The 24,374-nt window shown below is 40.7% G+C and overlaps 1 protein-coding gene and 1 pseudogene across 28 annotated transcripts in view; both read right to left on the bottom strand.

The window, feature by feature from the left end:
- The window catches only part of LOC110536395 (calcium/calmodulin-dependent protein kinase type II subunit beta), a 158,298-nt gene extending 141,601 nt beyond the window's left edge, over positions 1–16,697 (bottom strand). For 15 of the 28 annotated variants that reach the window (XR_016484703.1, XM_090191162.1, XM_036936363.2 and 12 more), the window contains exons 1-2: positions 16,278–16,646; positions 7,477–7,571 (exon numbers count right to left, since the gene is read on the bottom strand). Coding sequence is in view for 26 of the 28 variants with exons in the window: in XM_090191162.1 (XP_090047288.1) it covers positions 7,477–7,571; positions 16,278–16,339 (157 nt within the window). In the remaining 2 variants the exon portion in view is untranslated. Of the gene's footprint in view, positions 1–7,476; positions 7,572–16,277 lie in introns of all 28 variants that reach the window. The other 13 variants (XM_090191163.1, XM_090191156.1, XM_090191164.1 and 10 more) reach the window with 2 other exon arrangements.
- A 374-nt stretch (positions 16,698–17,071) lies between these two features.
- On the bottom strand, positions 17,072–20,633 carry LOC110535117 (nuclear factor 7, ovary-like; annotated as a pseudogene).
- Positions 20,634–24,374: the final 3,741 nt, after the last annotated feature.

Here is a 24,374-nt window from a genome sequence, read left to right on the forward strand (position 1 = left end):
GTTTTTCATCGGCAGGGACTGGGAAGCTGGTCGGAATTGAAGGAATGATGGATGGCGCAAATTACAGGGAAATTCTTGAGGGAAACGTGTTTCAGTCTTCCAAAGATTTGAGACTGGGACAGAGGTTCACCTTCCAGCAGGACAATGAGCCTAAGCATACTGCTAAAGCAACACTCGAGTGATTTAAGGGGAAACATTTAAATGTCTTGGAATGGCCTAGTCAAAGCCCAGACCTCAATCCAATTGAGAATCTGTGGTATGACTTAAAGATTGCTGTACACCAGCGGAACCTATCCAACTTGAAGGAGCTGGAGCATTTTTGCCTTGAAGAATGGGCAAAAATCCCTGTGGCTAGATGTGCCAAGCTTGTAGAGACATACCCCAAGAGACTTGAAGCTGTAATTGCTGCAAAAGGTGGCTCTACAAAGTATTGACTTTGGTGGGGTGAATAGTTATGCACGCTCAAGTTTTCTGTTTTTTTTTGTCTTATTTCTTGTTTGTTTCACAATAGAAAATGTTTTGCATCTTCAAAGTGGTAAGCATGTTGTGTAAATCAAATGATAACAAACCCCCCAAAAATGTATTTTAATTCCAGGTTGTAAGGCAACAAAAGAGGAAAAATGCCAAAGGGAGGTGAATACTTTCACAAGCCACTGTACTAAATAATATACACTACCGTTCAAAAGTTTGGGGTCACTTAGAAATCTGCTTGTTTTTGAAAGAAAAGCAAATTCTTTGTCCATTAAAATAACATCAAATTGCTGTAAATGACTACATTAGCTGGAAACGGCAGATTTGTTTAACCTCTCTAGGGTATGTGGGACGCTAGCCAGTGAGATTGCAGAGTGCCAAATTCAAATACAGAAATACTCATTATAAAAATTCAGAAAAGATACAACTATTAAACATAGGTTTAAAGATTAACTTCTTGTGAATCCAACCACAGTGAATCCAACCACATTTCAAAAAATGCTTTATGGCGAAAGCATTCCTTACAATTATTTGAGAACATAGCCCAGCAGACAAATCATTACAAACAGTAACCAGCCAAGTAGAAGAGTTACACAAGTCAGAAATAGAGATACAATTAATCACTTACCTTTGATGATCTTCATATATTTGCACTCAGAAGACATTCATTTATTCAATAAATGTTCCTTTTGTTCGATAAAGTCTCTCTTTATATCCGAAAACCTCAGTTTTGTTCACGCGTTTTTCTTCAGTAATCCACAGGCTCAAACGCAGTCACAACAGGCAGACAAAAAAAATCCAAATTGTATCCGTAAAGTTCATAGAAACATGTCAAACGATGTTTATATTCAAGCCTCAGGTTGTTTTTAGCCTAAATAATCGATAATATTTCAACCGGACAATAACGTTGTCAATATAAAAGGTAAACAAAAAAGGCACTCTCTCTGGTCGCGCGCATGAAAAAGCTCTGTGACACAGCAGGGTCCACTCATTCAGACAGCTCTTACTTCCTCATTTATCAGAATACAAGCCTGAAACAATTTCTAAAGACTGTTGACATCTAGTGGAAGGCATAGGAACTGCAATTTGAGTCCTAAGTCAATGGATACTGTAATAGCATTGAATAGCCTGCCAAATCAGTTATGTTATACTCACAAACATTATTTTAACAGTTTTGGAAACTTTAGAGTGTTTTCTATTCAAATATACTAATTATATGCATATCCTATCTTCTGGGCCTGAGTAGAAGGCAGTTTAATTTGGGCATGCTTTTCATCCAAAATACTGAAGTTTTAAGAATATCAGACCCAGTCATCCTGACAATGACAAAATGAGGACTAAATACAGTCTAAATACAGCCTAAATACAGGCTAAATATATGCTAAATATAGGCTAAATACAGGCTAAATATATCCTAAATACAGGCTAAATATATCCTAAATACAGGCTAAATACAGGCTAAATCCAGGTCAGACTTCTGTGACTGCCAATGCATTGCAGGTGACTCTGAACCTACCCACACCCTCACACTAACTCTCTCTCTCATCAACAGTATCTATGACTTAAGCCGTGTTTCATATTCCCATTGATAATATAGTGGCCCAATAGCTGACCGCCTGCAACCCTGTCCAGGCTCCACATCCATAAACAAGCTCTTTGATTGGCTGAGGGCTGTGCCAACAGCCCCACCCTCGACCACCCTTGACATTTGGCAGATGACATTAACAGTTCCTCTGATGGACGGGTTCAACACAGCTTTCACACATAGGTTAACCATACAGTAGCCTTGACAACAATGAAAACAACAACAGTGAAGAGCTTCCAGAGGAATGAGATACAAAGTAACTTTACAGCATTACTGGAAACAAGATGTCAATCAGAGTGTTCTGCTCTAATCTGCTTTTACTATCTGTTAATTATATATCCTGATTTCCTAGTCACTTTTATCATATTAGCTCAACTACCTCATACCCCTACACATTGATTCGGAACCACTACTCCTTGTATATAGCCTCATTACTGTTATTTTATTGTGTTACTGTTTCCTTTATTGTGTTACTGTTTCCTTTATTGTGTTACTGTTTCCTTTATTGTGTAACTGTTTCCTTTAGTGTGTAACTGTTTCCTTTATTGTGTTACTGTTTCCTTTATTGTGTTACTGTTTCCTTTATAGTGTTACTGTTTCCTTTATAGTGTTACTGTTATTTTATTGCGTTACTGTTTCCTTTATTGTGTAACGGTTTCCTTTATTGTGTAACTGTTTCCTTTATTGTGTTACTGTTTCCTTTATTGTGTTACTGTTTCCTTTATTGTGTTACTGTTTCCTTTATAGTGTTACTGTTTCCTTTATAGTGTTACTGTTATTTTATTGTGTTACTGTTTCCTTTATTGTGTAACTGTTTCCTTTATTGTGTAACTGTTTCCTTTATAGTGTTACTGTTTCCTTTATTGTGTTACTGTTATTTTATTGTGTTACTGTTTCCTTTATTGTGTTACTGTTTCCTTTATTGTGTAACTGTTTCCTTTATTGTGTTACTGTTTCCTTTATTGTGTTACTGTTTCCTTTATTGTGTTACTGTTTCCTTTATTGTGTTACTGTTTCCTTTATAGTGTTACTGTTATTTTATTGTGTTACTGTTTCCTTTATTGTGTAACTGTTTCCTTTATTGTGTTACTGTTTCCTTTATTGTGTTACTGTTTCCTTTATTGTGTAACTGTTTCCTTTATAGTGTTACTGTTTCCTTTATAGTGTTACTGTTTCCTTTATAGTGTTACTGTTTCCTTTATTGTGTTACTGTTTCCTTTATAGTGTTACTGTTTCCTTTATAGTGTTACGGTTTCCTTTATTGTGTTACTGTTTCCTTTATTGTGTTACTGTTTCCTTTATTGTGTTACTGTTTCCTTTATTGTGTTACTGTTTCCTTTATTGTGTTACTGTTTCCTTTATTGTGTTACTGTTTCCTTTATTGTGTTACTGTTTCCGTTATTGTGTTACTGTTTCCTTTATTGTGTTACTGTTTCCTTTATTGTGTTACTGTTTTCTTTATTGTGTTACTGTTTCCTTTATTGTGTTACTGTTTCCTTTATTGTGTTACTGTTTCCTTTATTGTGTTACTGTTTCCTTTATTGTGTTACTGTTTCCTTTATTGTGTAACTGTTTCCTTTATTGTGTTACTGTTTCCTTTATTGTGTTACTGTTTCCTTTATTGTGTTACTGTTTCCTTTATTGTGTTACTGTTTCCTTTATTGTGTTACTGTTTCCTTTATTGTGTTACTGTTTCCTTTATTGTGTTACTGTTTCCTTTATTGTGTTACTGTTTCCTTTATTGTGTTACTGTTTCCTTTATTGTGTTACTGTTTCCTTTATTGTGTTACTGTTTCCTTTATTGTGTAACTGTTTCCTTTATTGTGTTACTGTTTCCTTTATTGTGTAACTGTTTCCTTTATGGTGTTACTGTTTCCTTTATTGTGTTACTGTTTCCTTTATAGTGTTACTGTTTCCTTTATAGTGTTACTGTTTCCTTTATTGTGTTACTGTTTCCTTTATTGTGTTACTGTTATTTTATTGTGTTACTGTTTCCTTTATTGTGTTACTGTTTCCTTTATTGTGTTACTGTTTCCTTTATTGTGTTACTGTTTCCTTTATTGTGTTACTGTTTCCTTTATAGTGTTACTGTTTCCTTTATTGTGTTACTGTTTCCTTTATTGTGTTACTGTTATTTTATTGTGTTACTGTTTCCTTTATTGTGTAACTGTTTCCTTTATTGTGTTACTGTTTCCTTTATAGTGTTACTGTTTCCTTTATTGTGTTACTGTTTCCTTTATTGTGTTACTGTTATTTTATTGTGTTACTGTTTCCTTTATTGTGTTACTGTTTCCTTTATTGTGTAACTGTTTCCTTTGTTGTGTTACTGTTTCCTTTATTGTGTTACTGTTTCCTTTATTGTGTAACTGTTTCCTTTATTGTGTAACTGTTTCCTTTATTGTGTTACTGTTATTTTATTGTGTTACTGTTTCCTTTATTGTGTTACTGTTTCCTTTATTGTGTAACTGTTTCCTTTATTGTGTTACTGTTTCCTTTATTGTGTTACTGTTTCCTTTATTGTGTTACTGTTTCCTTTATTGTGTTACTGTTTCCTTTATAGTGTTACTGTTTCCTTTATTGTGTTACTGTTTCCTTTATAGTGTTACTGTTTCCTTTATAGTGTTACTGTTTCCTTTATTGTGTTACTGTTTCCTTTATTGTGTAACTGTTTCCTTTATTGTGTAACTGTTTCCTTTATTGTGTTACTGTTTCCTTTATTGTGTAACTGTTTCCTTTATTGTGTAACTGTTTCCTTTGTTGTGTTACTGTTTCCTTTATAGTGTTACTGTTTCCTTTATTGTGTAACTGTTTCCTTTATTGTGTAACTGTTTCCTTTATTGTGTTACTGTTTCCTTTATTGTGTTACTGTTTCCTTTATAGTGTTACTGTTTCCTTTATTGTGTTACTGTTTCCTTTATAGTGTTACTGTTTCCTTTATAGTGTTACTGTTTCCTTTATTGTGTGCTAATCTTCTTACTTTTGAACACATAGTTTGAAGAGGGCTCGTAAGGAAGCATTTCACAGTAACGTCTACTACACCTGTTGTATTCGCCGCGTGTGTGTGTGTGTGTGTCAGATGAGAGTCCCGTGCTAAAGGCATGTAGGGGAACAGACGCATGGCCCACAGCTACCGAGTTCCTGACGTGCCTGCCCTCTCTCCCTCTCTTTCCCTCCCTCCCTCTCTCCCTGGCTCCCTACCTCCCTCCCTCCCACTCCCTCTCTCTCTCTCTCCCCTCCCTCTCTCCCCTCCCTCCCTCCCTCCCTCCCTCCCTCCCTCCCTCCCTCCCTCCCTCCCCTCCCTCCCTCCCTCCCTCCCTCCCTCCCTCCCTCCCTCCCTGGCTCCCTCTCAATATCTTCCTTTCACACAGTCATCTATCAATCTCCCTCTCTTTTCCTCTAAGTCCTCCTGCTCTTTTGCTTGTGTCATCATACGTTTCAACATTTGTTTTGAACGACATAAAAATAAATATGATTTGCCAAGAGGATATCCGAACACCTCAACAAGCGGTACACAAGTGAAAATAATTTCTGTCACTCCCTGTCATGACAAGGATAAGCTTACTTTTGAATATTATTTGCTGCGCTAAGCCTATACATCCCATTCCCCTCAAATACTAGGACATGGAAGTAGCTCCCACACAGCTCAGATCAAATACTAGGACATGGAGGTAGCTCCCACACAGCTCAGATCAAATACTAGGACATGGAGGTAGCTTCCACACAGCTCAGATCAAATACTAGGACATGGAAGTAGCTCCCACACAGCTCAGATCAAATACTAGGACATGGAGGTAGCTCCCACACAGCTCAGATCAAATACTAGGACATGGGAGTAGCTCCCACACAGCTCAGATCAAATACTAGGACATGGAAGTAGCTCCCACACAGCTCAGATCAAATACTAGGACATGGAGGTAGCTCCCACACAGCTCAGATCAAATACTAGGACATGGAGGTAGCTTCCACACAGCTCAGATCAAATACTAGGACATGGAAGTAGCTCCCACACAGCTCAGATCAAATACTAGGACATGGAGGTAGCTCCCACACAGCTCAGATCAAATACTAGGACATGGGAGTAGCTCCCACACAGCTCAGATCAAATACTAGGACATGGAAGTAGCTCCCACACAGCTCAGATCAAATACTAGGACATGGGAGTAGCTCCCACACAGCTTAGATCAAATACTAGGACATGGGAGTAGCTCCCACACAGCTCAGATCAAATACTAGGACATGGGAGTAGCTCCCACACAGCTCAGATCAAATACTAGGACATGGAAGTATCTAACACACAGCTCAGCTACAACTTGTGTCATGTGGGTAGAGTATATACAGTACATTCGGGAAGTATTCAGAACCCTTAACTTTTTTCTGCGTTTTGTTACATTACAGCTTTATTCTAAAATTGATTAATTCGTTTTTTTCCCTCATCAATCTACACATAATACCCCATAATGACATCATAATGCCCCATAATGACATCATAATACCCCATAACGACAAAGCAAAAACAGTTTTTTTTTCAATGTTTTCACTTTGTCATTATTGGGTATTTTGTGTAGATTGATGAGGAACAACATTGATTTAATCCATTTGAGAATAAGGCTGTTACGTAACAAACATGTGGAAAAAGTCAAGGGGTCTGAAAACTTTTAGAATGCACTGTATGTAGATATACAGTATGGCCTATAGACAGAGAGCCATGTGTCCTATAATGTAGCAGGTCTACTGGTTAACGTAAGCAGCTCTGATTAGTAACCTAGCTACGGTACAGTACCAGCTCCCGACATGTGGCAGGCTAGGTTCCACTCTTCCAAGTCATATTGCAATCTGAGCATCAACTATTTAAATAAAATATCAACCCTGAGAATATGGGATGAATCAGACTCCACTTTAACTCTGAGCGATAGATACTGAAAATGCAGTGTCATCTCCACCATGTTAAGAGAGATATGTTTGTCTCTGGCTCAGGGGGGAATATGTTGAGGGCTACAAGACATCAACCATAATAATCTAATACAATGAGCCAAAAGCCAACACAAAGCCTGATAGCAAATCAAACCAAGTGCATAAAATAAGCCAGCATTTATGCAATGTATAAAGGTTTATAATTAATTCACTCTCATATATAGCTATGTTTAAAAAGAATGAGCCATGATCCACCATGAACAGGCCTTCATTTGCCCCCCTCCCACAAGTCACTCTCTCTCTCTCTCTCTCTCTCTCTACAGAAGTAAAAATACATGTTTTGTCATACCCTTGGTATATGGTCTGACACACCATGGCTGTCAGCCAATCAGCATACAGGGCTTGAACCACCCGGTTTATAATACCGGTTGGCTCATCGATAGTACAGCTGTGCAATCAAATGTAGACAATAAGTGAAACAGTACTTGGGGACAGAGTTTATTGCTTACCTCTTGCAGATAGCTTTTTGGTGTTGATTATTTTGGCGGCATACTCCTGTCCACTACACAGCTTGACACATCTGCGCACCACTGAAAACGCTCCCCTGGAAACAGAGACAAAAGAAACAGAACAGCTGGTCAGGCATATTTCATAGTTAAAACGATGGAGCTATACAGTACTTTCTCTGAATTTTATAGTAACCTACAGCATAATAAGGCTTTCTGCCAGCACAGCAAGTGTCTCCGCCTTCTATACCTGGCTGGGCTGGCATGATAATGGAAGCAGTTTAGATTTGATTATTAGTCACATGCACAGGGTCGCAGATGTAATTGCAGGGTACAATGAAATTCTTAAACACAGAGCTCCAACACTGCAGGTCAAAAAGACAAGATAATGAAACAATAATACAAATAATTATGATACATATTTACAACTGTAACAATGATAAATGTTCATTGGGAGGGTGGGGGGCAGGGTAAATATATGTTGTGGCCTTGTCAAACAGATGTAATTTACTATGATTTGTTTAAGTCCCAGTCAAAAACGTGATGTTCCTGTCTTTTATAAACGTCCTCTCACTGTCAACTGCGTTTATTTTCAGCAAACTTATCATGTGTAAATATTTGTATGAACATAAGATTCAACAACTGAGACATAAATTGAACAAGTTCCACAGACATGTGACTAACATAAATGGATTAATGTGTCTCTGAACAAAGGGGGGTTAAAATCAAAAGTAACAGTCAGTATCTGGTGTGGCCACCAGCTGCATTAAGTACTGCAGTGCATCTTCTCCTCATGGACTGCACCAGATTTGCCAGTTCTTCCTGTGAGATGTTACCCCACCTGTCCACCAAAGCACCTGCACATTTCCCAGACATTTCTGGGGGGAATGGCCCTGGCCCTCCGGGCTCTTCGCTGGCCATCGCAGAACACTGACATTCCTGTCTTGCAGGAAATCACGCACAGAACGAGCAGTATGGCTGGTGGCATTGTCATGCTGGAGGGTCATGTCAGGATGAGCCTGTAGGAAGGGTACCATGTGAGGGAGGAGGATGTCTTCCCTGTAACGCACAGCATTGAGATTGCCTGCAATGACAACAAGCTCAGTCTGATGATGTTGTGACACACCGCCCCAGACCATGACGGACCCTCCACCTCCAAATCAATCCTGCTCCAGAGTACAGGCCTCGGTGTAACGCTCATTCCTTCGATGATAAACGTGAATCCGACATTCACACCTGGTGAGACAAAACCGCAACTCGTCAGTGAAGAGCACTTTTTGCCAGTCCTGTCTGGTCCAGCGACGGTGGGTTTGTGCCCATAGGCGACTTTGTTGCCAGTGATGTCTGATGAGGACCTGCCTTACAACAGGCCTACAAGCCCTCAGTCCAGCCTCTCTCAGCCTATTGCAGGCAGTCTGAGCACTGATGGCGAGATTGTGCTTTCCTGGTGTAACTTGGGCATTTGTTGTTGCCATCCTTTACCTGTCCCGCAGGTGTGATGTTCGGATGTACCGATCCTGTGCAGGTGTTGTTACACGTAGTTACACTTTGTATTAAAAGACAAAAAAGTGAATTGCTTTGCCACAATTTATCCAGTGTCTTGTTGCAAACAAGATGCATGTTCCTTCCTTCTTTTCACTCTGTCAATTATGTTAGCATTGTGGAGTAACTATAATGTTGTTGATCCATCCTCAGTTTTATTTATCACAACCATTAAGCTCTGTAACTGTTTTAAAGTCACCATTGGTCTCATGGTGAAATCTCTGAGCGGTTTCCTTCCTCTCTGGCAACTGAGTTACTTGTAGTGACTGGGGTGTATTGATACACCATCCAACATTTTTGTTTTTTTACTCATCTACCAAGACGTGCCCTTCTTTGCGAGGCATTGGAAAACTTCCCTGTTCTTTGTGGCTGAATCTGTGTTTGAAATTCGTTGCTCAGCTGAGGGACCTTACAGATAATTGTATGTGTGGGGTGCAGAGATGAGGTAGTTATTCAAACATCATGTTAAACACTATTATTACACACAGAGGGAGTCCATGCAACTTATTATGTGACTTGTTAAGAACGTTTTTACTCCTAAACTTATAGAGTACAACAATATTAGCCATATTACCCATAAAGCCTAGCTGTATATTGGCAGAAAGGTTTGTAACTCTCGTTCTTATCCGTCTATTAACTGATTTACCTCATGGTGATGTCATCACAGAAGGCCAAAACTCCTTCTGATCAAAACAGGCTCAAATTTCAGGCAGTCTTTTCAAACAATTCTTACACTTAAAGGGCATAATACCCATAAAACCTAGCGGTCAAACAGGAAAATGGTTCCAATTGTTTTTCAACCATTCCACCAAGTCATCTTGTCCTAGATAAATTTACATGGTTATCAAAATGTCAGAACAGGGTGAGCCTACACGAAACACAGCCCTTATTTTAAGTGTTTCTAAAATCCCCTATGAGAGAAATGAATGGTGGAAAAACGATTAGAACCATTTCCCCAGTTATCCCCTACCCACTCAAACCACTCCCACAGTCCTATCAGACCCAGCACCAGGATAAAGTGACTAAGGGGGCAGTTGAAATCGGTGAGGGGGGCACAATTTTGGGGGGTTCTTGCATTGAAATGATATTGAATTCTGCTTCTATAATCACGCTATACCACAATAAACACAATAGACTCCGAGATCATTGAGTGATTTTGAAATCTTTAGCCTATCCCTGCTGCGCTGTATAAGCACAATATATATATACAGCCCCCTACAGCTAGGCCGGTTTGGTAATGAATATAGGCTACGAGATAGATAGGCTGTTTTTAAATTGGTGACCCTATGTGAACGCAGCCGTACACACAGCTGTCTTACCAAAGTAAGGAAATCTAAAAGCAGGAAAGTAGTAGCCTAGTTATTCATTTATCCAAATAAAAATACTGAATAGCGTTTTGAATTCCGACACAACTGCGAATGAGAACGAATGTCAACTAAACGAAACAGAGGTAACAAGTAGTAGGCCTAGCAAACAACATATCAGATCAATAAAGTTATGACACAATCTATACTTCTATACCTATTTACATTAACAGTAAACAAACGCAGTAAACAAAAAGGCGAATGAAGATCCAAACAACCAAAATCATAGCCTACAGCCTAGTACAGTAACATGCAGCCATGCACAGCTGTCTAACCAAATAAATAGGCCTATACAGTCAAGGCTCAGGAGAAGACCCAGATACAGACAGGCACACACCTGTCTACATAAGGTCCCACAGTGGACAGTTCATGTCAGAGGAAAAACCAAGCCATGAGATCGAAGGAATTGATGGTTCATAAGAACACAGTGGCCTCCATCATTCTTAAAAGGAAGAATTTTGAAACCACCAAGACTTTTCCTAGAGCTGGCTGCCCAGCCAAACTGAGCAATTGGGGGAGAAGGACCTTGGTCAGGGAGGTGACCGAGAACCCGATGGTCACTCTGACAGAGCTCCAGAGTTCATCTGTGGAAATGGGAGAACCTTCCAGAAGACAACCATCTCTGCAGCACTCCACCAATCAGGTCTTTATGGTAGAGTGGCCAGACGGATGCCACTCCTCAGTAAAAGGCACATGACAGCCCGTTTGGAGTTTGCCAAAAGATTCTCTAGTCTGATGAAACCAAGATTGAAATCTTTGGCCTGAATGCCAAGCGGCACGTCTGGAGGAAACCTGGCACCATCCCTACAGCGAAGCATAGTTGTGGCAGCATCATGCTGTGGGGATGTTTTTCAGTGGCAGGGACTAGGAGACTAGTCAGAATCGAGGGAAAGATGAACTGAGCAAAGTACATAGAAATCCTTGATGAAAACCTGCTCCAGAGCGCTCAGGAACTCAGACTGGGGTGAAGGTTCACCTTCCAACAGGACAACGACAACGCAGCAGTGGCTTCGGGACAAGTCTCTAAATGTCCTTGAGTGGCCCAGCCAGAGCCCAGAATAGAACCCAATCGAACATCTCTGGAGAGACCATAAAGTAGCTGTGCAGCAACGCTCCCATCCAACCTGACAGAGCTTGAGAGGATCTGCAAAGAAAAATGGGAGAACTCCAAAAATAAAGGTGTGCCAAGCTTGTAGCGTCATACCCAAGAAGACTCAATGCTGTAATCACTGCCAAAGGTGCTTCAACAAAGTACTGAGTAAAGGGTCTGAATACTTATGTAAATATAAGATTTCAGTTTTTTATTTTTAATAAATTAGCAAACATTTCTAAAAAAAACTGTTTTTCTTTGTGATTATGGGGTATTGTGTGTAGATTGATGGGAAAATACGATCCAATCAATTTTAGAATAAGGCTGTAATGTAGCAAAATATGGAAAAAGTCAAGGGGTCTGAATACTTCCCAAAGTCACTGTATATACTATGTATAAGCTGGAAGTAGAAGCCTAAATGTTGTTGTCCATTAGTTTACCTTGACTCATTTCACATTTTGTTGTGTTACAGCCTGAATTCAAAATTGATATAATTATGATATTTTTTTCTTAGCTATCAACACACAATACCCCATAATGACAAGGTGAAAACATGTTTTTAGAAAAAAAAATGTACATTTATTGAAAATGAAATACAGAAATATCTCATTTACATCCGTATTCACACCCCTGAGTCAATACTTTGTAAATGTCTAAAAACCTGTTTTCGCTTCATCATTATGGGGTGTTGTGACGTCATTATGGGCTATTGTGACGTCATTATGTGGTATTGTGACGTCATTATAGGGTATTGTTTGTAGATTGATGAGGAAGATGTTTTATTTAATCCATTTTTTAGAATAAAGCTGTAACGTAACACAATGTGGAAAAAGTCAAGGGGTCTGAATACTTTCCAAAGGCGCTGTACATTTTACAGACACAGTATATTTTACAATAGTTATATTTTGTTTGTTTTTAGTCCCATCCTTCAGCTACCCTCAACCCCTCCCATCTATCTCTGAACACCATCCAGTATTGATTTCTATTGCCATATATTTTTCAACTGTGCTGTGATGTTTCACAAAAGTTCTGAACCTTTCTGTTCTCATAGTTTCTACATTTCGTAAATTAAAGATAAACATTTTGGCTAAGAGTATTAATATATTATTGACCGATTGACTATGACCTTTCAAATCCCTCTGCAGTGCTATTTGCAGAGTTACACGCTGACCACGCCATCGCACACATGTTGATTTTGTACTCCCACCCCAGACATGATCAGGACACGCAGGATGAAATATGAAAACAAACTCTGAACCAATTATATTAATTTGGGGACAGGTCAAAAAGCATTAAACATTTAGCTAGCTAGCTTGCTGGGATATAAACATTGGGTTGTTATTTTACCTGAAATGCACAAGGTCCTCTACTCTGACAATTAATCCACAAAACTGAATTCCTTTCATGTCATCTCTCCTCCTTCCTCAGGCTTCTTTTTTTTACTTATTTGGACTTTATATGGCAGTTGGCAACCAACTTTACGATGCATTACTACAACCGACTGGAGTGTGGACGTTAGTTCATCTTTCAATCACCCACGTGAGAGGCTGGACTCACAGCGCATTGAGCGTCACAAATAGAACCTGTTTCTGTTTTAGCGCCTGGTCACGCAAACACTCTCACTGAGGCACGAAAGCAGTGTGGGTGCAATAACTGAATAACATGTACAGTTGAAGTCGTTGTTTACATACACTTAGATTGGAGTCATTTAAAATCGTTTTTTAACTACTCCACACATTTATTTTTAAGAAACTATAGTTTCGGCAAGTCGGTTAGGACATATACATTGTACATGACACAAGTAATTCTTCCAACAATTGTTTACAGAGAGATTATTTCACTTATAATTCACTGTATCACAATTTCAGTGGGTCAGAAGTTTACATACACTAAATTGACTGTGCCTTTAAACAGCTTGGACAATTCCAGAAAATTATATCATGGTTTTAGAAGCTTCTGATAGGCTAATTGACATCATTTGAGTCAATTGGAGGTGTACCTGTGGATGTATTTCAAGGCCTACCTTCAAACTCAGTGCCTCTTTGCTTGACATCATGGGAAATCTAAAGAAATCAGCCAAGACCTCAGAAAAAAACTGTAGACAAGTCTGGTTCATCCTTGGGAGCAATTTCCAAACACCTGAAGGTACCACGTCCATCTGTACAAACAATAGTACGCAAGTATAAACACCATGGCACAACGCAGCCATCATACCGCTCAGGAAGGAGATGCGTTCTGTCTCCTAGAGATGAATGTACTTTGGTGCGAAAAGTGTAAATCAATCCCAGAACAACAGCAACGGACATTGTGAAGATGCTGGAGGAAACAGGCACAAAATTATCTATATCCACAGTAAAACGAGTCCTATATCGACATAACCTGAAAGGCCACTCAGCAAGGAAGAAACCACTGCTCCAAAACTGCCATGAAAAAGCCAGACTACGGTTTGCAACTGCACATGGGGACAAAGATCGTACTTTTTGGAAAATGTCCTATGGTCTGATGAAACAAAAATAGAACTGTTTGGCAATAATGACAATCGTTATGTTTGGAGGGAAAAGGTGGAGGCTTGCAAGCTGAAGAATACCATCCCAACCGTGAAGCACGGGGGTGGCAGCATCATGTTGTGGGGGTGCTTTGCTGCAGGATGGACTGGTGCACTTCACAAAATAGATGGCTTCATGAGGAAGAAAAATTATGTGGATATATTGAAGCAACATCTCAAGACATCAGTCAGGAAGTTAAAGCTTGCTCACAAACGGGTCTTCCAAATGGACCCCAAGCATACTTCCCAAGTTAAAGCAAAATGGCTTAAGGACAACAAAGTCAAGGTATTGGAGTGGCCATCACAAAGCCCTGACCTCAATCCCATAGAACATTGTGGGCAGAACTGAAAAGGCATGTGCAAGCAAAGAGACCTGACTGGGCCAAAATTCACCCAACCTATTGTGGGAAGCTTGTGGAAGGCTACCCAAAACGTTTGACCCAAGTTATACAATTTAAAGGCGATGCTACCAAATACTAATTGAGTGTATGTAAACTTATGACCCACTGGGAATGTGATGGAAGAAATAAAAGCTGAAAAAAATAATTCCCTCAACTATTCTGACATTTCACATTTTTAAAATAAAGTGGTGATCCTAACTGACCTAAGATGGGACATTTTAACTAGGATTAAATGTCAGGAATTGTGAAAAACTGAGTTTAAATGTATTTGGCTAAGATGTGTGTAAACTTCCGACTTCAACTGTATGTGTTAATGTATTTGCAACGCTAGCGGTGTGGTCAGCATGTTAGCTCCACGATCTTCTGAACCCACCTTCCAATACCTTTCTGGTGCATTTCAGTCACTTTAAACCTTTTTCACTTAGTTCCAGGTAAACGTTACATTTGTTCAGCCATTATTGGAACCTGCGACCAAAAACAAGCTACATATGGACAGTACCAAAACAAATTATCTAATGAATCTGTCTCTTCGCAGAAAAATATGAAGAGCTGGGATGGTTGTATCCCCCCATATACTGTGTATAACATTCTATTGGTTGCAAGAATTTTGTATAATAATTTAAATGAAAAACACTGAGTTTTGAATCCGCCCCTATTTTGTGCATCAGTTAATAAACCATGTTCCGTGGAATGGTACATCGAAAATCTCTTCCCAACTACTGTATCTTGTCATCTATATTGCACAGTTGTCATTTTGGGGGGTCTTTAAATTAAACTGGTATACTTTTTTTTATTTATCACAGTTTTATTTAACCAATTTTGGTCTTTAATGCAGGGCCGACAGACAAGTTCCTTACTTTCTCCCCCTTCCACTTGCCTCTTCCATATTTGCAGTAATGCTGCAATTAGTTGGTTGTAATGTTGGGTAGAGCAGACATTTCCATATATGTCTGTGTTAGCTGCATGTGTGACATAACTCCACCATTTTTATTTATGATATCATTTAGAAAGATTCTACATTTGTTTTTAATTCGCTAAAAAACATGTTTGTTTTTTATCAATTAGTATATTGGAATTGAAACATAATATTTGTTCTGTATTTTCTGGTGGATTAAATTGAAATTGCAACCAGCTTTCTATGTCTTGTTTTAAAAATAGCGATATTTTGGAGATTATTTAATTTTCAAATAACCGAAAGTGAGAGGTCGTAATCTGAATAAAGGGAAAGGGCCAGTTCCACATTATTTACGCCAAACTGCCGCTCCGCTCTTCGACAGCTCAAAATGTCACGGTCTCCCGGGTCGCTTTACCTGCTGGTAACGGGACGGGGAGAGAGATAGGGGCGATTTGGAGAGCGGTGTAGCTCGCCAACCGACGCGCTATAGTGCCCAATGCCCAGTGCCTAGAGTAGTCTACTGGATACATTTTTATATCGTGTTTCCTACTTTTTTTAAAGAGCGCAGGGAACAATAATTTATTGTGAGTGTGTGTGAGAGAGATATAGAAAGAGAGAAATGAGAGAGACATTTGAAATGTCTTTATTATTTCGGAACTTTTGTTAGTGTAATGTTTACTGTTCATTTTTTATTGTTTATTTCACTTTGTTTATTATCTATTTCACTTGCTTTGGTAATGTAAGCATATGTTTACCATGCCAATAAAGCCTATTAAATTGAAATTTAATTGAGAGAGAGAGAAAATTGTATTTTGAGCCAGCTGTCACCCTTGACTTGTGCTGCTGTTGAAAAAGACAACCGTAACAACGCAAACCCGCACCCACAGCTCCTTGACGCAAACAAACGACAACAGTCAGCCAGTCACACATTCCCATTCATGCAAATTACCACAATAAATAAGCTTACTTTCCCAGCTCTTCGTATAGCTGAAAATCGTCCGTGAAACGTGTACAGGTTGTCGCAGCCATGTCTCCGTATCTCGTGCTTCTCTCACGGTTACTCCTTCGTTTGATAGGATCCTCCTGCGCGATATACACTTTATCTCAAAATGTGCTTGTTCTTTCTGAGCTGCGGCGATTCAAACATAGACTTGTACCGCAGCGGATAGGTTTCGGTTTGAGAAGGAATGCAGGCAGGCGAGCGAGCGACCAAGTTGGCTTGCTTTACCTCGTCTATCCCACTATCTATCTACTTACTGTACTCGTTCTGTATTCTGAGTATCGTTCCTCACTCAGTGCGCTTGACGGCAAATGGTGAAGCGCTCCAAAGACCTGTGGCGAGAGCTGCTCAGCGCTGCCCTCGTCTGGGCGCTGCGCGTAACTACCCGTGTACAGCACTTCCAAATACGGGCAGATGTAATAAGCTATTTGTGTTTGGTGGAAGGGGTATGATGTAGATTTCAATGATTTCACTGACAGATATAAAATGCAATGGTAATGCATTACAAACAATAGCCTACATTAAAATCAATCTGTATGTATTGTACGTTTCTATAGGCCTAGGCATATGTAATGTTAGAATAGGCCTACAGTCATGCAAGTATATTAAACAAATAATACTATAGAACATGTTTCATGGTATATGGTTGAGGTATGGACTACCCAATGCAACAGTTGCAGTAAATCATATTGAGCTGTCAAATAACTTCCTTTACACATGCTACAGGATGTGGTCTATATTGACACTATTCTATAACAGCTTCATTCTGTTGTGACATTACTCCCCTGTCTGTAGTCCAGCTGTAATCTGATCCTCTGGGGTCTCCTCTTCAGAGTCAGGGACTCATGTCCTGCCCAATGCTGACCACAACTCTGGTGCATAGCCCAGTATGCATACTCTGGGGTTGTGGCTGCTTCCCCCTTCCTGTTAATTGACTCCTTGGCCACGCCTATAAACCAGTAAGGGTGGTCCCCCACCTCAACCTCCCAGCTACGCCTTCCTGAGCTGAATCCCTCAGAGCACAGAACTGTGGCATAATTTGTGTTCCTCTCTGGGTTGTCAGGGAGCTGCTGGGTTGGGACTGTCTGACTCACACTGGTCAGATCATCAGACAGAGAGAGCCAGGGGAAGCAGCGTTGGGGTCCAGAATCACAGGAGTGTATGTGAGGATCCCCTGCATCTTCTCCCAGACTCTGAACTGCAGGTTGCCCAGGTGTTTGGCCACATCTATCAGTGCTCCTGAGACCAGCTGTGGATCCGGCAGTGTGTCCTGGGCTCTGGAGAATGTCTGTGTGTGTTTGTAGCTCTTGAGAAATGGCACCTCTAGTTTCTGGAGTTCTTGTTCCACAGCAGTGATGTTTTCTGTGAGAGAAGAGATCTGGTCCTGAATGTTCTTCATCTCTCTGGCAATCATCTTCCCCTTCTCCTCATCTTCCTTCCTCAGTGCTGCCAGTCTGGCCTCCTGTTCCTCTCTCAGGAACTGGTGAAGCTTCTCAAACACACCTCTGGTCTGTCGCTCTGTGGACACCAGCTGCTTCTTGGAGTATTACACCATTTCTCTGTGGACACCAGCTGCTTCCTGGAGTATTACACTATTTCTCTGTGGACACCAGCTGCTTCCTGGAGTATTACACCATTTCTCTGTGGACACCAGCTGCTTCCTGGAGTATTACACCATTTCTCTGTGGACACCAGCTGCTTCTTGGAGTATTACACCATTTCTCTGTGGACACCAGCTGCTTCCTGGAGTATTACACCATTTCTCTGTGGACACCAGCTGCTTCCTGGAGTATTACACCATTTCTCTGTGGACACCAGCTGCTTCCTGGAGTATTACACCATTTCTCTGTGGACACCAGCTGCTTCCTGGAGTATTACACCATTTCTCTGTGGACACCAGCTGCTTCCTGGAGTATTACACCATTTCTCTGTGGACACCAGCTGCTTCCTGGAGTATTACACCATTTCTCTGTGGACACCAGCTGCTTCCTGGAGTATTACACCATTTCTCTGTGGACACCAGCTGCTTCCTGGAGTATTACACCATTTCTCTGTGGACACCAGCTGCTTCTTGGAGTATTACACCATTTCTCTGTGGACACCAGCTGCTTCCTGGAGTATTACACCATTTCTCTGTGGACACCAGCTGCTTCCTGGAGTATTACACCATTTCTCTGTGGACACCAGCTACTTCCTGGAGTATTACACCATTTCTCTGTGGACACCAGCTGCTTCCTGGAGTATTACACTATTTATCTGTGGACACCAGCTGCTTCTTGGAGTATTACACCATTTCTCTGTGGACACCAGCTGCTTCCTGGAGTATTACACCATTTCTCTGTGGACACCAGCTGCTTCCTGGAGTATTACACTATTTCTCTGTGGACACCAGCTGCTTCCTGGAGTATTACACCATTTCTCTGTGGACACCAGCTGCTTCCTGGAGTATTACACCATTTCTCTGTGGACACCAGCTGCTTCCTGGAGTATTACACCATTTCTCTGTGGACACCAGCTGCTTCCTGGAGTATTACACCATTTATCTGTGGACACCAGCTGCTTCCTGGAGTATTACACCATTTCTCTGTGGACACCAGCTGCTTCCTGGAGTATTACACCATTTCTCTGTGGACACCAGCTGCTTCCTGGAGTATTACACCATTTCTCTGTGGACACCAGCTGCTTCTTGGAGTATTACACCATTTCTCTGTGGACACCAGCTGCTTCCTGGAGTATTACACCATTTCTCTGTGGACACCAGCTGCTTCCTGGAGTATTACACCATTTCTCTGTGGACACCAGCTGCTTCCTGGAGTATTACACCATTTCTCTGTGGACACCAGCTGCTTCCTGGAGTATTACACCATTTCTCTGTGGACACCAGCTGCTTCTTGGAGTATTACACCATTTCTCTGTGGACACCAGCTGCTTCCTGGAGTATTACACCATTTCTCTGTGGACACCAGCTGCTTCCTGGAGTATTACACCATTTCTCTGTGGACACCAGCTACTTCCTGGAGTATTACACCATTTCTCTGTGGACACCAGCTGCTTCCTGGAGTATTACACTATTTATCTGTGGACACCAGCTGCTTCTTGGAGTATTACACCATTTCTCTGTGGACACCAGCTGCTTCCTGGAGTATTACACCATTTCTCTGTGGACACCAGCTGCTTCCTGGAGTATTACACTATTTCTCTGTGGACACCAGCTGCTTCCTGGAGTATTACACCATTTCTCTGTGGACACCAGCTGCTTCCTGGAGTATTACACCATTTCTCTGTGGACACCAGCTGCTTCCTGGAGTATTACACAATTTCTCTGTGGACACCAGCTGCTTCTTGGAGTATTACACCATTTCTCTGTGGACACCAGCTGCTTCCTGGAGTATTACACCATTTCTCTGTGGACACCAGCTGCTTCCTGGAGTATTACACCATTTCTCTGTGGACACCAGCTGCTTCCTGGAGTATTACACCATTTCTCTGTGGACACCAGCTGCTTCCTGGAGTATTACACCATTTCTCTGTGGACACCAGCTGCTTCTTGGAGTATTACACCATTTCTCTGTGGACACCAGCTGCTTCCTGGAGTATTACACCATTTCTCTGTGGACACCAGCTGCTTCCTGGAGTATTACACCATTTCTCTGTGTACACCAGCTGCTTCCTGGAGTATTACACCATTTCTCTGTGGACACCAGCTGCTTCCTGGAGTATTACACCATTTCTCTGTGGACACCAGCTGCTTCCTGGAGTATTACACCATTTCTCTGTGGACACCAGCTGCTTCCTGGAGTATTACACCATTTCTCTGTGGACACCAGCTGCTTCTTGGAGTATTACACCATTTCTCTGTGGACACCAGCTGCTTCCTGGAGTATTACACCATTTCTCTGTGGACACCAGCTGCTTCCTGGAGTATTACACCATTTCTCTGTGGACACCAGCTGCTTCCTGGAGTATTACACCATTTCTCTGTGGACACCAGCTGCTTCCTGGAGTATTACACCATTTCTCTGTGGACACCAGCTGCTTCCTGGAGTATTACACCATCTCATTGTACGTCTTTTCAATGTTTTTACATTTTTCTCTAAATGACTCTAAATCTGATTCTAGACATTCTTGACATGTCTTCCTCTGACACAGTATCCCCCCCCTCACTCTCTTCTCTGGACTCCCACCTCTCCCTCCATCTTTGTCAGGAAGCTCCTCCAATGAAAAGTGAATTACAGCATCCTTGGAAGGTTTCCTCTTACAGACCAGACAGTTATTGTCTCCTTTGTCTTCATGGTGCCACTTGCTTGGCGGTGCCCCTTGCATAGTGGTGTTGCAGACTCTGGGGCCTTTCAGAACAGGTGTATATATATACTGAGGTCATGTGACAGATCATGTGACACTTAGATTGCACACAGGTGGACTTTATTTAACTAATTATGTGACTTCTGAAGGTAATTGGTTACACCAGATCTTATTTAGGAGCTTCATAGCAAAGGGGGTGAATAAATACTGCACACATCACTTTTCCCTTTGAAACGTGTTAGAATTTTTTGAAACAAGTTATTTTTTCCATTTCACTTCACCAAATTGGACTATTTTGTGTCTGTCCATTACATGAAATCCAAATAAAATCCATTTAAATTACAGGTTGTAACACAACAAAATAGGAAAAACTCCAAGGGGGATGAATAGTTTTGCAAGGCACTGTACTTGGTCTGATCCCAGAATGTCTCCAGACAGCTGGAACAGAAGCTGTGGTGGCAGCCCAGAGAAAAAGGCTCTCTGAAAGTCTCTGAACAAATATGACAACACAGAAAACTATCCAGGAGAGATCATTTTTCTGCCATTTTCTCTGTCACGATACCGCTAGTATCCTACTGTCCTTCACTATGCAAATGGCACCTCTGTTCTGTTCACTTGATGGGCTACAGGCTGTGTTAAATGATTAACTAAGAAATAAAAACAGTGAAACATCAGTTTGACACTTCTCAATGTTAATCATATTGATCTTTCAACAAATGTGAATATCATACTGTTAGTTTCTCTTTACTGATTCAGTGATATCCAGTGTGTACTCCATACTAGCTGCTGTACTATAAGTCAATAACTCTAGAGTCTGTACCTAATTCCACATAATTGCTTCCAATTAGCCTTGTTAGTTAGATCAATGACTCAGACAGTTGAAATGAACACAGCCAATTACCTTTTAGCAATTGACATCGTTATCATTGTTCTAATGCTCTTATTGGGTAATGCTTCAGCTAGATATTACAAATGTTGTGAAGCTAAAACTGTCTGTATGTCTGTCTGTCTCGCTTCACTGTGGACATTTACATCAGAGACAATTAATTAGCTGAATGTCACTTGTTCTGAAGTCACTTGTTCTGAAGTCACTTGTTCTGATGCCACTTGTTCTGATGCCACTTGTTCTGATGCCAATTGTTCTGAAGTCACTTGTTCTGATGCCACTTGTTCTGATGCCACTTGTTCTGATGCCAATTGTTCTGAAGTCACTTGTTCTGAAGTCACTTGTTCTGATGCCACTTGTTCTGAAGTCACTTGTTCTGATGCCACTTGTTCTGATGCCACTTGTTCTGATGCCACTTGTTCTGATGCCACTTGTTCTGAAGTCACTTGTTCTGATGCCACTTGTTCTGAAGTCACTTGTTCTGATGCCACTTGTTCTGAAGTCACTTGTTCTGAAGTCACTTGTTCTGAAGTCACTTGTTCTGATGCCACTTGTTCTGAAGTCACTTGTTCTGAAGTCACTTGTTCTGATGTGCTTTTTAAACCTTGTGTAGGGCTATCGCCTATGCACAGGAAAACAAAATAAAGATATGTAACCCTTTCTTGCAGTCAATGACCTTTGGCCTCATGGGTAGAATGTCATAAAAAATGTGCATAATTTCATAATTAATAAAGATATTTTTTTTAAATGGACGAAAGTCCGCTGTTTCTACAGTATGCCAAGAATTTTGTTATATTTCAGTATTCTGTGATTTATACTAAACCAAAATAGAAATGCAACATGTAACAATTTCAAAGACTTTACTGAGTTACAGTTTACATAAGGAAATCAGTCAATTGAAACCAATTCATTAGGCCCTAATCTATGGATTTCACATTCCTGGGAATTCAAATACAGTGCCTTTTCAATGTATTCAGAACCCTGGACTTTTTCCATATTTTGTTACGTTTCAGACGTATTCTAAAATGTATTAAATTGTTATTTTATCCCTCATCTCTCTATGCACAATATCCCATTATGACCAAGCAATATCCCATTATGACCAAGCAAAAACTGGTTATTTTTTTATTTTGCATAAATATTCAGACCCTTTACTCAATATTTTGTTGAAGCACCTTTGGCAGTGATTAAAGCCTCAAGTCTTCTTGGATATGATGCTACAAGCTTGGCACATCTGTATTTGGGGAGTTTCTCCCATTCTTCTCTGCAGATCCTCTCAAGCTCTGTCAGGTTAGATGGGGAGCGTCGCTGCACAGCTAATTTCAGGTCTCTCCAGTGATGTTCGATTGGGTTCAAGTCCGGGCTCTGGCTGGGCCACTCAAGAACATTCAGAAACTTGTCCCAAAGCCACTCCTGCGTTGTCTTGGCTGTATTCTTAGGGTCGCTGTCCTGTTGGGGTACTGCGTGTAGATTGATGAGGAACATTTTTAATTTAATACATTTTAGAATAAGGCTGTAACGTAACAAAAGGTGGGGAAAAGGGGGTCTGAATACTTTCCGAATGTGTGCATCTGTTGGTCCCCATATACATTACAAAAAAAGTATAGGCGTGGGTCAGAAAACCGTGGGTCAGAAATCTGGTGTGACCATTTGCCTCGTGCAGCGTGACACATCTCCTTCACATAGAGTTAATCAGGCTGTTGATTGTGGCCTGTGGAATGTTGTCCCACTGCTCTTCATTGGCTGTGTGAAGTTGCTGGATATTGGAGGGAACTGGAACACTCTGTTGTACAGGTCGATCCAGAGCATCCCAAACATGCTCAATGGTTGACACGTCTGGTGAGTATGTAGGCCATGGAAGATCTGGGACATGTTCAGCTTCCAGGAATTGTGTACAGATCCTTGCGACATGGGGCTGTGCATTATCGTGCTGAAACATAAGGTGAGGCAGGCGGATGAATGGAAGGACAATGGGCCTCAGGATCTCATCATGGTATCTCTGTGCATTCAAATTGACATCGATAAAATGCAATTTGTTAATTGTCCGTAGCTTATGCCTGCCCATACCATAACCCCACCGCCACCATGTGGCACTCTGTTCAAAACGTTGACATCAGCAAATCGCTCACCCATGACACCATATACATGGCCTGCGGTTGTGAGGCCGGTTGGACTTAATGCCAAATTCTCTAAAACGACGTTGGAGGTGGCTTATGGTAGAGAAATGAAAATTCAATTCTCTGGCAACAGCTCTGGTGAACATTCCTGCAGTCAGCATGCCAATTGCACACTCCCTCAACTTGAGACATCTGTGGCGTTGTGTTGTGTGACAAAACTGTACATTTTAGAGTGGCTTTTTATTGTCCCCCAGCACAAGGTGCACATGTGTAATGATCATGCTGTTTAATCAGCTTCTTGATATGCCACACCTGTCAGGTGGATGGATTATCTTGGAAAAAGAGAAATGCTCACTAACAGGGATGTAAACAAATCTGTGCACAACATTTGAGAGAATTAAGCTTTTTGTACGTATGGGCAATTTTTGGGATCTTTTATTTCTGCTCAGGAAACATGCGACCAACACTTTACATGTTGCATTTATATTTTTGTTCAGTATACAGTACCAGTCAAAAGTTTTTCTTTATTTTTGACTATTTTCTACATTGTAGAATATTAGTGAAGACATCAAAACTACGAAATTAGTTGTAACACTGGAATGCAAACTTAAAACTGAATACAACTCTATATCTGACATGGTACAGGTGTTGTTTTAATCCCATAACCATGTGTGTGAGGTGTATACTGTTTAACACTACCAAGAAACACTCTGTGTGACCCTGATTTAGGTTACTAAATTTAACAACATTTTCTATGAC

This window comes from Oncorhynchus mykiss, chromosome 11 (genome assembly GCF_057628025.1).
Source record: "Oncorhynchus mykiss isolate SJ-2025 chromosome 11, ASM5762802v1, whole genome shotgun sequence".
Taxonomy (NCBI): domain Eukaryota; kingdom Metazoa; phylum Chordata; class Actinopteri; order Salmoniformes; family Salmonidae; genus Oncorhynchus; species Oncorhynchus mykiss.